The following is a 12735-nucleotide window of genomic DNA, read 5'->3' on the forward strand; positions in this document are numbered from 1 at the left end:
GCCTCCAGCTGCAGCTGCTGAGGATTTTTGCCTCCTGGGAGTAGCTGAAAGGTGTTTCCTCTGTGCCTGGTGGGCTGGCAAGGGCCCTGGCCACAGCCTGTGCCTGCTCCCAGCTCTGGCCCCTGCAGCACCCTCAGCTTTGCCTGACACAAAGGTCGGTACTGCCTCTCACAGGCCGCAGGGCTCAGCTCCAGCTGCTCCTGAGACACCACAGTGGAGACCTGACCCTGGGGCAGCTGCTGCAGCACCCGCTGCCCACTCACAGCCAGGGCTGTGGGGTCAGTGCTACAGGCTCTCCTCTCCTCCTGCAGAGCAGGCTGGCCCTGACCCATCCACGGACAGACACTTGGCAGCACACTTGGCAGTCCCCCATTGGGAATACACTGGCTCCCAGCTCCCTCAGGGAGGCCATGCACCCCACCTGTGACCAGCTCCCTCCTGGGGAAGCAGGGTCACCCTCATTGCAGTCAGCGCCCCTTAAAGATCCCCAGGTAAGAGTAAGCTGTTCTTGCACAGCACCTGGGCCTTCTGCAAGCTGCAGGGACAGGGCCTGCCCGGATGTGTATAAGCCATGCCGGGGTAGTGAAAAGCCCTTCATCCTCCCCTGCACTCATCCCAGCACGAGCAGCAGTAGCAGCCACAACATTGAAGGAGGCACTTGGGGGAAAGGTGCCAGGAGCTGGTGCCTGGGACCAGCCAGGGTCCCCAGCAGCCCCTCAGTTCTGGGAGGCTTCCAGAGCCCAGGCCAGGCAGCTCCCACCATGCCATCTCCAGCTGCCCTGGGGACAGCAGAGCCCAGGCAGGAGCTTCCAGCTGCCCCACCAGCCACCACTGCCTGCTACACCCCCCCTTTCCCCTCGTCACATTTCTAACCCTGTCATGTGTCTCCCTCCTATCACCTCCCCTCCCTGGGTGCATGTAGGTCCACCCTGGTCCCCATTTTCTGTGCAGAGACAGCAAACTGCCTTCACCCGGCCATGGAGCCAGGCAGGGATCAGCAATGCCTGCAGCTTTCTGCTAGCCTCACCCTTAGCCAACACTCCCTCCTTACTACCGGAGCTCTGCTGCACAACAGGACACCCCACACAGTTAAATTTCCTGCTCAGAAAAAAAGACCAGAGCCTGTTAAAGGCAGAAACAGACTGCACCTGTGCCACAGTACTGAAGGTCAGCACAAGGTTTCAGAGCTCCCCTTGTCCTCCAGCTCTGCATTGCCATTAGAGTTCAAAGGCTCAGCCCTGACCACACCATTTAGAGTCTATCTGGGTCAAAACAGAAGGGAAAAAACCCCAAGCAAACAAAACAGGAAGAAGGGAAAAGGCAGCTTCCAGTCATATTCTCGTTTATTAAGGTCTATGCCAGCCTCAGGAGATAGCTCTTCCGGTAAGTAAACAGAGCAGGCGGCCACATCTATAATGAATAAATTTATTGTCTTACAAAAATCATTGTCTAGAAATATGGGTATACAAGAAAACAAGATATTTGCAGTCAGATGCCTGGTGGTCAACAGCCAGTTTGATTAAAAATATCCAAACACACACAACAAAACCTTTGCGACAGATGTTAAAGCTTTTAACCAAAAAAGGAAATCCATGTTTTCTGAGCATGTGGCAGAGGAAGTTTCCTAGTTAACACTGATTCATTGTCACTAATATCAATAATACCACTTGGACTAGAGAGGTACATGATATGAAGCACAGTCAAAATTAATACATTAAATCATTGTTATATAGGCAAATTATATATGTAACATTGTCTTAGTACTGTAGTGTCTAAGGCACTTTCTGTAATGTCAGTTTTTCAGCTATTTAAACAAAAAGAATGCTAACTACCCACTGTAATACTGTTCAAAATAAAAAAACAACAACAACAAAAAAAAAAAAAAAAAAAGGATTCACATCCACTGGCATGTTAACTCGTAGGCAGGCAACATCCATCGCTGAACCCCCGTAACCCCAGGCTCCATGAGCCCCACGCTGCACAGTACAGCGGCCCTGCTGCTCTGGGCTGGCAGTGGACCAGCCCCCTCAGTAACACCAGGCTGGCTGCTAAGGTATCACATAAGCCTTGTCTCACAGTGCAGCTGCTCGGTTCCATGTCCTGAAGACTAACTCGGCCATAAATTAATAAATTAATTTTGCCTGTGTTGTATGTTTATTTTCCACTGGTGTTCACATTATACTAGCCTTAATATATATACAGATCTGTTGGGCATGGTAATAGCAGGTCTCTACAAATGCAGAAGTACTGTACAGATGAGGAACGGTGACGCTATTTCAGTTTGCCTGTACTGCATGAACACTAACTGATGAAGCAGGTGCTGAGAACACTTCAAAATGATATTGCAGGTTAAAAATGGACACTACTCATTCATCCCTACATTTCCCTCTAACACTCCCCAAGGCCTTTTCACAGTTCACTCGCTGATTGTGTGCTGATCACAACAATTAGGAGAAAAGAAAGATACAGGTGCAGTTTGGTCTTCAATGATCCAACAGACTCAATACAGCCAAGGGCCGTCTGAGCACAGAAGAAATGGAAGGATGTTGTCTGTACAACAAAGCATGCATAGTCATGACAATGGGTCTGTCCCAACCACCTACCCTCTGGGAATGAAGTTTCTGTATTGATAAAAAAAAGTTTCATCCTTCACATGATGCTTTATAAAATGGCTTTACAATGGAGTATCTGGAAAATAGATGCACTGAACAGAGACAATCCCATTTTGTTTACTATATATAAAAAAGCAGTTGTACCTATATCTGAAGCAGGGTACAGTATGGTGAGGCTGGAGAGCCTTAAGACATAGTTGACCTATGATAAGTAACCTTGTAGCATGCCGACGTTTCGTAAGGCAGATTTACGGCCACAAGGCAGTTCGGTGGTCAGGAAAGTCCTCCTCCTTCGGCCGACTATTGTGTAAAAGGTCTCTGCATGCGAACGGTGTGACAGGGCTCTACTCAGCAGGGGCCGGCTGCGCTTCGTTCACATCGCTGCCTTTGCTCTCCGCATCGTCATCCGAGAGCTCCAGAGACGCCCCTTCAATGTGCAGCTGGCGTCTCCCGGATCGACTCGAGGAGAAGGTGATGGGCCCCCCACGCCTGCAAACAAGAAGCAGACAGCGATTGCCGACAGGTCATACCTCGCTCACAGCCCAAGTCCCGGTGCTGGCAGCTGCCCCTGAAAGACCTCTCTGCTGAACCGCAGGAGAATGTGGCGGTTCACCTCCAGGCCACCCAAGGGCCAAGTTTCACACGCAGTGTCTTGAAACCTCTCTCTCTGACCAAGGGGTCAACACGCTGTGCTCAAACACTCTGGCATTCCTGCTTAGTTTATACCATCACCTTAATTTTGCAAGTCCCAAGTAACTTAAAATATTGTCTCTGGAGGAGCACCAAGCACAGACCAAGTACTAAACAGAGTGGGTTCTCCAAAAAAACAAACAAACAAACAAAAAACAACCAACAAAAAAAACAAAAAAAAAAAAACAAAAAACCAAACAGCATCAACTGCTTATTTGTGAAGTACTGCACTGCACCTCTCCTGCCACTCCTATAAGCCAACCAGCTCAGGCACTCTCTAACTCTCGAGATGGTTTTTGTTCTGCAGCAGCCTCACCACTGCTGACTCCCATCTGTACTTGATACAGACCTTGATCTCAAAGACCTGCTCTCAAGGAAAATGCTGAAACACTCCCACCAGGGTGCATAAGGGGAAAAGGGATCAGTACCATCCACTGGAAAAGCATGACTGAGCTGTCTCCTCTGTCACGTTTACCTACAGCTGGATTGAACTGGCAACCCCAGGGAACCTGCCAATGTAAGCTCCAAAGAGTTCAGGCTCAAGAGTTGTCAGGAATTTCCCTGTGGTCTGGCAGCTTCCTTGTTATCATCATCAGGCACAGTCAGCAGGCTCCAGTTCAACCCATTCCCTAACATGAGCAGTTCTGCTTCTGCAGTTCCACAGCTGGATGCTCTCCAAGGATGCACTGTGGAGACAGTCTGTGGGCACACAAGGGCTTAGATAAACCCCTGCCCACTGCTACTGGTGCCACTTACCTTAGCCTGTTTTTCAGGGTGCTGACCTCCCGGCTCAGGCCCTCATTAGCCTCCGTGGCATCATCCAGCTCACGCTGAAGTTTACGTCGGGAAGCGTTTGCACGAGTGGCTTCCTCTTCAGCCTCCTCCAGCTGGCGTTTGAGCTGCTTCATTCTGGCATTTGCCTTTTCCATCTAAAATACAAAACCAGGTACTCAGGATCAAACTAGACAGCTGCAACCCCATGACTGGGGGTTAGCTAACACCCTGTCCTTCCTGACCACCCTGGCTGGAGATGAACCATCAGCCTCACTGAAGACTCCAGCCTGGACTCCTGGAAACACTACAGAGCTCCTGGGTCCAGGAGACCAGGACACGTAACAGACCATCACACCAGAGCTAACAGGGGATGGTTTTGACTGCTGGGAACTACTCTAGTGATTCAGTCATCAAGATAGATTCCCTTAGATCTTTTCATTAAAATGCTTCTTAACAAGCCCTTTCTACTCAAAGTATGGTTTTATTTGCCTTTTCTGAGAAACAGGCCTCAAAAGCTAAGCCCTTCCACCCACCTGCTCCTTGTACTGGTCTGCATGTCGACGCTCATCCTCCACCTGCATGAAGACTTCTTTCAATTTCTTCTCTGTACGACGGACCAATTTGTTAGCAGCTGCTCTTTCCCTAGAATAATCAAAAGCCATAATTTGTCCCAGTACTTGAAGGCTAGGAATACAAGGTCTGTCCTTTCTGAAGGGCTCTCGCCTCATTGTGTAACTGAGTCCTCTTAACATGCCTGTCACTGTCAACAGAACTGACTTAGTTTTAGTGTGCTAGTGGTTGGCTGGGATGCAGCTTTGAAAGCATGAATTCTTAGCACTGGAGCAATACAAGTGTGGTATGCAGGCTAAGAAGCAGGATAAGAAGGTGCTTCTTCACAATGAGATTGAACAGAGCAGCTTTAAAGCTATTGCTAACCAGTAACACGGTCCTCCTGCAGAATCAAAAGCACAAAAAGAACAGAGATGGTGATAAGACAGTCCACCTTCAGATTCTGGGAGGAATTAGTTTAAAAAAAATATATATATACCTGGAGGACCAAGATGGTAAGGACAGACAGGAAGACCTCTCTGCAGAAAGGCTTCTGCAAAGCACAGGAATCATCTCAACTATCTTAAGCTGTCACACCTAGGCTGTTCAACTTGTTTCCTCTAACCAAAGAGACCAGGTGTCTCAAGGGGATGTTTCATCTTGTCTCAAGAAACTTTGGCAGCACCTTGTGGATCCTGGGACTACCAGTCAACACCTTCACCTGGTTAACTTTAAGAATTCAGCAATTTCAGTTACGGAGCAAATAGATTCTGACACTTTCAACCCCAGTTACTTTACAGCTGTCTTGTTAAAGCATGTCCCCTAAACAGTAGGTTTCCAGATAATAAACCCTAATGCCTGTGCTGTAAGCTCACATCTCAGCCCTGCAAAGACTTAAGGCATGGAAGTTTCAGACATTCAACTGACAGAACAAACACAGGCAAACAGATTTTTTTCACTTACTTGGCTTCCTGCTCAAGCTGTTCTTCTAGCTGCACAATCTTGGCTTCTAGAGTAGAAATTGTTGCCTTGAACTTAGACTTCACAGATCCCTCCAGTTCCTGCAGCTTGGCTTTCAGCTCTTTGTTCTGCCTTTCTAGCTGCTGCCGTGCATTTTCACTCTTCTGGGCAGCACTCCGCTCCCCAGCTAGCTCAGAATTAAGCGTGTCAACCTTCCAGAGGAGAAGAATAGAAGATCATTTGGTGCTATTCAGAGCCTCCACTTAACTGCACACTGAAACACAAATTGCCCCTACAGCATTGTCAACAACAGATTCACCTGCAGCGTGGTCTTTCGGAACCGCTCATTGAGAAGCTCCATGTTGCTCTGCTCTTCCTCAAGCTCTTCCTCCAACTGTGCAATACGAGCTTCCAGCCGGCGCTTCTCATCCAGCAGTGCTGACCTAGAAAGGAAGTATTTGGGTCAAGACATGTTCAGATCTGATACAAAGCTACTGGCTAGTTTGCTTCTGATACTTTAGGCATTGCAAATTGTCATGAGAAGCTACTGTGTCAGCAATTCTCTTCATAACAACAAGGAATTTTTATCATGAAGACAGGTCAATACAGAATTTGCAAGCAGACTACCAAGAACTACAGCTGCTGGTGCCTGAAGTTCTTCAGATGCATAATTAACACATTTGATGACTCACTTTCCTGAAGCACTGTTTGCAATCTCATCAGCCAACTCATCCCTTTCTTGCTCAGCATGACGACGGGCTCTTTCAGATGCAGCAAACTCCTGTGAAGGTTTAGGAAAAGATTCATTACAGCATTAGGAATCTCAAGACTTCTGCAAACAATTTAGCCTTCTAATAACTTCTGGGAGGTGCTGTGAAGTGTGATACCCCTGAGGTCTTTTAACAGATAAGCAGAAGCAACAGCTGTAGAAGCTAGCAGGACACATCATCTTGATATTTCCCCCCCTTAACTGCCATATGACTACAATGGATTTACTTCTCCCTGTCCCTGAACTGTTCCTTGCACAAAGTTAAGGAAAAAAAACAACTGTGAACATCAGTAACATTCAAGCCCTAAACCATTCTGTCACATGCTTTAATAAATGCATTCATTGTAAAGTGCGCACTAAATTAAGCAAATTGTTTAGGTTGTTACAGAGTACATAGCATGAATGCAAGCAAAGTATAGAAATCAAGAGCTTTAGCACAATAGTATAAACAGCACTGAATCTCATGTTATAAAACTGTATTAAGTGGCAGAAACACCCAAGCATTTGCTAAGGACAATTCAATGCACTGCAAGTGCAAGACTGACAAGTTTGAAGTCCACAAAAGAATGACATGGGAAACCTCTAGTCAGTCATAGGCTATCTGTAAAGACTCAAACAGTAAGTGTAGTGAAATGTGAGCGATTGCTTCAAACTTTGGTCTGCAGGTGATACAGGAAAAAAAAAAGGCAGTCTCTCACACGAGGCAATTCTGATGTTTGACCTTGTGGCAGACCAAGGAGATAATGGGAGAGAAGTGATACGTAGCAATACTTGGAGCTCTTGCATAAATTGCCAACAATGAAGGAACACATGCCCATAAGAGAAAGGGATGAGGACCTAAGAGGGCAGAGTGATAAACATCCACAGACTTAAATGGTCCACTGAGGTACTGGAAAGCGTGTTAGGTTTTCATCTATTTCAAATAATCAATTTCAGTACTGACACTGTGCACTGCACCTTTCAGAGACTCTCGAACCATCTTGGAAATTTTAGTGAGGCCTCAAATCTGTTTGAGCAGTAGCAAAGCTTTCTCGCTACTCAGGCAGAGAAATGCAGTCTAGACTACTAGACTGATTCCTGCAAAGCTGTAGGAAGTTCACTAATGACCTGGGGCAGTGAGGAAAAAGTTCTCCTGGCTCCCATTTCTCTCTTCAACTCACTAGATTGCTTTTTAATTTTTTACTCTCTGATCTTTGCCTTACTCTAGTAAGAAAAACAAATTTCTTGGATTTCAGTCTCACCTCTTGGAGCTGGAGTATTTCTGCTTCGAGACCTTTGAGCTTCTTTTCACTCTCTTTGGACTGTGCAAAGATCTCATCCCTGGATGCACGGGCTTCTTCCAGCTCCCGCTGGTAGTCTTTCATTTGAGCCTGCAGTTGGAAAGCAGGGGAAAGAAAAAGCCATGCTGCGTTAGGACAATCACAATATTTATTAGCAGCTCTGAAGCATTTTGGCCCTTTAGAGGTAAGACCTTCCTCCCAAAGTTGCTTTGTTCCACTTAAATGCATTTTTAGTTCTGATTTTCATAGTAAAACCTCATTTTCTCATCTTTCCATCACTCAATTCCTTGTCAGAAACATCACATTATAAGCCTTCACCCTCATTTATGTGGTATATTTCTTGTAAGAAAAAACTCTAATAGAGCTGCTCAATTACATTTGTCATGAAACTTATGAAGAAGTAAAGCTCTTGGAATGACTTGTGAAAAATTCACTTGAATTGACTAAAAAACCCCAAACTTATGATAAGCATGCAAGGTAGGAAACTATTCTCTTTGCAGAAGTAACACAATGCACCATTTTGCACACCTAGAAGCACATACTTACACTTCCCTTAAGAAACACTGTTAACACAGACTGAGATCTTAATCTGCACAAGTTTGTCTTGAGATGCTAAAAGAGTAAGAAAGTTGGGGAAACTGCATTTAAGTTCTGCATCTTTAGAATACCACCAGTCATGAGACCACTTATTTCAGGTGCTTGTATGAAAGTGTACAGAGATCATGTATGACCTCTCTAGCTGTCCTGTCCGCTTGGACTAGAGAAGCGGGGTGCCGCTAGGTACCAGCATTACTTGTTTTAACCTATGCTCCCTCTTCATCCAGGGCTCAGTTCCAGAATTGCCCTCATTCTATTGAGGTAGGATTTGAATTAGGATTGCCAAAGAATAAAGGGGAGAAGGCAGAAAGGCAATTTAATTTGCTGTATGGTTTACATAGTCTTGCCATGGCCTCATAATCCTGCAGCTTTGGGCCATGACACTGAAAATTTTTGGCAAAACTGAACTCTACCAATTGTTGAATATTTTTCTGCAAACGGGAAATAAATCCTTGACACAAGGACTGTTTTTTTCTTGCCAAACTAAAAAGAATGGGCATCTTGGACCTTTTTACCAGCAACTAAAATTTACTCCTCCTTTTTTCTCTGGAACATTTTTAGCTGAAAATGCCTTAAGAAGTTCAACAAGGTGAGGAAGCAGCAGTCAGCAAGAGCTGAGCTCAAATCAGTAAATTCAAAAACACAAACCACCATAAATGCAGCCTAGAAAGCAATACTCAGTAACTCTTCATGCAAAGTGTTGAAATAAAGAAAAAGATGACGACTGAATAGAAGTACGTGGGGGATAATCTTAACTCCTTACCAACAAAAGGATGAGAGGACTTTTGGGCAGGTGATAAGTTCAGGCCAGATACTCTATGACATGTGTCAGCATAGTCGAGTCTGATACTCCTTTTGCCTTCAAGCTACAAATGTATTTAATGAAAACCAACACCCTTGACAGACTGTCACCAGGAGAGAAAGCAGCTCAGTTGATTAGCTCTGCCTACCTGGAGCTTACGTAGCTGTTTGATTGCTTCATCTCGAGCCTTGTTTGCAGCTTCTATCTGACCTTCCAGGTCTTTCAGATCCATCTCCATTTTCTTCTTGGCTGCCACAGCAAGAGCCCTTTGTTTGCGCTCGTCTTCCAGTTCTGCCTCCAGCTCTCGCACCTGTGAAATCAAGGCATTTAACAGGCTCAGTTCCAGGAATGGAGCAAACAGAATCCTAACAAAATGGTCGGTGACTTCACAAGGCCTTCACAGAGCAGAATTAACATTACTCAACTGGAAAAGACTACAGAATGCAAGCTGCAGGGGAAGACACTGCAGATGGCAAAAACAAATCCACAAATTGGAAGCAAAGATCTCTGAACTGACAAAAAGGAAAACAAAGACAGTAGCTCAGCATCTGAAGCATTTCCATTTCATCTGTTCAGCTACTTAGTGATCAGCTTCTTGCCCAGCACATCTATCCATATTTAATTATCACTTTAAGGCAGATGACACTAATTCTGACTGAACCACTAAGAGGAAAGTAAGAAGCAGAATCACCTCATTTTCTCAAGGAAAAAAAAAAGAAATCATTCTCTTTGAAACAGCTGTGCTACTAGCATTTATACACCAACAACTTTTTCTTTTTAAAACAAAACAGAAAAGTAACTAAGCAGTAAGCCAACACAAACTAAGCCAAACTTATGCAAAAATAAAACCGAGCCAGAAATGCCACAGGTTAGCAACATTAAAGAATATATTTTGTTTTGAAGCAAGCCTCCCTCCTCATGCTAGGTCAAAAGTTCTTGTCCAGTGCAAGATAATAGCAAATTTGCATTGCAATGAACTTCAAAAGCCCTCCAGGCCATGCTTATTTCTAAGAGATCTTCCATATTGCTGATTCTCAGTAATTGTACATTTTTGTTTTCTTGTGATAAATCTTGAAATACTGGGTGTTTTTTCCTCAAAGTTTAATGTTAATTTAGAACCATCTTCTCACAAGCATGAGATTTTAAAGGCATTTCTTAAGGCTCTTCTGATCTGCTTTATGTTACTGGAATTCTCAAGTCTGGCAAATCTGGAATCTTTGCCACAATTTTCATTTAGGAAACTGTTTACTTAATTACAGTCTTTCAGTCTATCTCAGCATCCATGGATTAGTTCCTGTACATCACATAGGATGGGCTTGAAAGTCCAAATAATGTACCCCTGTCCTTGAAATACACCCACGCAGCACTAGCCAAACCTCTGCTTGCACATTGAGTGTTTTTGGAGGACCATCAGTAGCAGACTAACACTAACAGTTGACAGTGGCCAGTCCTCAACAAGACGTATTCTACTGTCTGTTACAAACAGTAACAAAGATCAGTGCTTGGGATTTCTACAGGATGGGAACTTTAAGCAAAGAGTTTTATTTTTCTGGTAGCAAGTTATCACTGAAGCCACAGAGCTTTGGCAAGTTCCTCACGGCCTTTTCACTATGAAGTACAGTAAAATAGACATACTTGTTTAACCAGCATCCTCTTTTTCTCTTCATTCTGTTCATCTCTGGCTTGCAGATCTCTCTCAAACTGGGCTTTCATAGCTTGCATGTTCACCTCCAAACGAAGCTTAGCATCTTCTGTGGCCTGCAGTTCATCTTCCAGTTCCTCAAGCTGAGTCCTCATCTCTTCAACCTGTTGCTCTAAAGTTCTCTTTGACTTCTCCAGTTCATGGACCTAAGCCACAAACATTAATCAGACCCTCTCCTTCAGGTATCTCAACATCAACAGTTATTAACAGCAAAATAAGACATTACATGAACTCAGTACACTACATTTTGTGATGCTCTGAATTGGACAATGAATCACAACAGGCACAGCAGCATCTTTAACTCTGTATTAGAGAACCCAACAGACATCTATGCAGATGATTTATGAGATGAGCTGTGTAATGACACAGAGAAAAAGAAGTGGTAGTGAGATAAGCTCTTAAATCTAGCACAGGTGCCATTAGTCATTTGGCCAGCAACTTCTGCTCTCCATGTCTTCACAACTTTTGAAGAGGCCTGATGTTAATAAAGACATCCCTTTATTCTGAGCATAAATTCCTCCAGAATTCTGGGTTATAAATCAGCTTCAAAAAGTTCTATTTTTGTGTTAAATATACTTCTCCTGCCAGGTAGTTTTCCTGTGTTATTCCCTATGTAGTATATAACAAAACACGGTGTGGAAACGTACTTACATTTTTGCCCACATCATCTTTAGAACTCATTAAGTCTTCCATATCTGCACGCAACTGTTTGTTCTGTCTTTCAAATTCTTCCTTAGCTTCCAGGGCTTCTTCCAAAGCCCGAGCTAGAGACAGTGCTTTGGTTTCCTTCTCCCTTGCTTCTGCTTCAGCACGATCTCTTTCCTCTGCATATCTGGCAGAAATGTTCTTTTCTTCTGCCAGCATCTGAACATAAGAAATAATTAATCCATCTCATAAGTTCTATAATCAGGTCCTTTCTGCCTCAGGTGTTTTAGTCAATGAAGTGGTTAATGCTCTAAGTTTAACTGGCCTTCAGAAGCTGTCTAGTCTTTCAGTCTTGATCAAAGTGCTAGTAAGAAAACAGCTACAGCTACTCTGGGATGAGATGAGGAAAGCAAGCTACTAATCAAGATTAAATAAGTTTTATATTATTTTCATCTTTCAGTCTTCACATCCTTTCTTAGTCTATCTTGAGGGATTACAGTAATAGTCTTAAGTTTTTGTTCCAATATAATTTCCTTTTTGTATATAAAGAGCTTATTACTTGATCTAACAAGACTCAAAGCTGGCATTTAGCTGACTGAAATTTTAAGTGACAAGTTACTCTTAACAAAAGCCAAGCTGCTCACAAAGATTTATCAATAACCACAGTACCCTACTCAGACCCTTCTTTATACAAGGCTCATTTATGCAGTAACAATATAAACAAGATGCCATTTAAAAATCATAGAAAGCAGCAAGATGACAGGAAACTAGACTACCTGATCAAACTTCTTCTGCTTTTTCTCCAAGTTAGAAACAATCTGGCGCTGGTGATCTAGATCTACCATCAAGTCATCCAGCTCTTGCTGCAGGCGATTCTTTGTCTTCTCCAGTTTGTCATAAGCCATTGCCTTCTCCTCTAGGCGTTGGCTTAAGGACTCCATGTCCTTCAATAATTTCTTCTTATTTTCCTCCAAGCCTTCAATGGTTCCCAAGTCATCATCTACCTTTTTCTTAGCATCAGCCAACTGAAATTTAATAAAAGAAAATAATGTTCCTTAGTGCATCACGAGAAGGAAAGAAAGGCATCAGGTCCAAAACAGCAAACCAGAAAGAGATGTTATTGCTAGCTAAAGTAACAAAAATTGTGAGCTAGCAGGATACTAAGCAGGGGAAAGTCCTGCGCATTGCAGCTAGTCGTCATTGCAATGAAGAAACACCACTGGAAATTTTATTCCAAAATCAGGTCTAGCACAAGTGCAAATTACATGACATTTTTCTGAGAGGCTCGGGACACCAATTCATCTCACCTGGAGTGTGTAGGCCTTACAGAACTCCTGCCATGTACAGCAACTTAC

General features: G+C 43.9%; 1 protein-coding gene across 3 annotated transcripts in view; it reads right to left on the reverse strand.

Annotated features, from left to right (window-relative positions):
- Positions 1-1325: 1325 nt before the first annotated feature.
- Positions 1326-12735, reverse strand: part of MYH10 (myosin heavy chain 10) — a 104398-nt gene continuing 92988 nt past the window's right edge. For all 3 annotated transcript variants that reach the window (XM_069798876.1, XM_069798874.1, XM_069798875.1), the window contains 11 exons: positions 12157-12405; positions 11387-11599; positions 10669-10881; positions 9182-9343; positions 7596-7724; positions 6278-6366; positions 5905-6028; positions 5589-5797; positions 4610-4718; positions 4059-4231; positions 1326-3101 (listed from right to left, as the gene is read on the reverse strand). In XM_069798876.1, the coding sequence (XP_069654977.1) occupies positions 2957-3101; positions 4059-4231; positions 4610-4718; positions 5589-5797; positions 5905-6028; positions 6278-6366; positions 7596-7724; positions 9182-9343; positions 10669-10881; positions 11387-11599; positions 12157-12405 (1815 nt within the window). In that variant the 3' untranslated portion in view covers positions 1326-2956. The remainder of the gene's footprint in view (positions 3102-4058; positions 4232-4609; positions 4719-5588; positions 5798-5904; positions 6029-6277; positions 6367-7595; positions 7725-9181; positions 9344-10668; positions 10882-11386; positions 11600-12156; positions 12406-12735) is intronic.

This window comes from Haliaeetus albicilla, chromosome 12, assembly GCF_947461875.1.
Source record: "Haliaeetus albicilla chromosome 12, bHalAlb1.1, whole genome shotgun sequence".
Lineage (NCBI taxonomy): Eukaryota > Metazoa > Chordata > Aves > Accipitriformes > Accipitridae > Haliaeetus > Haliaeetus albicilla.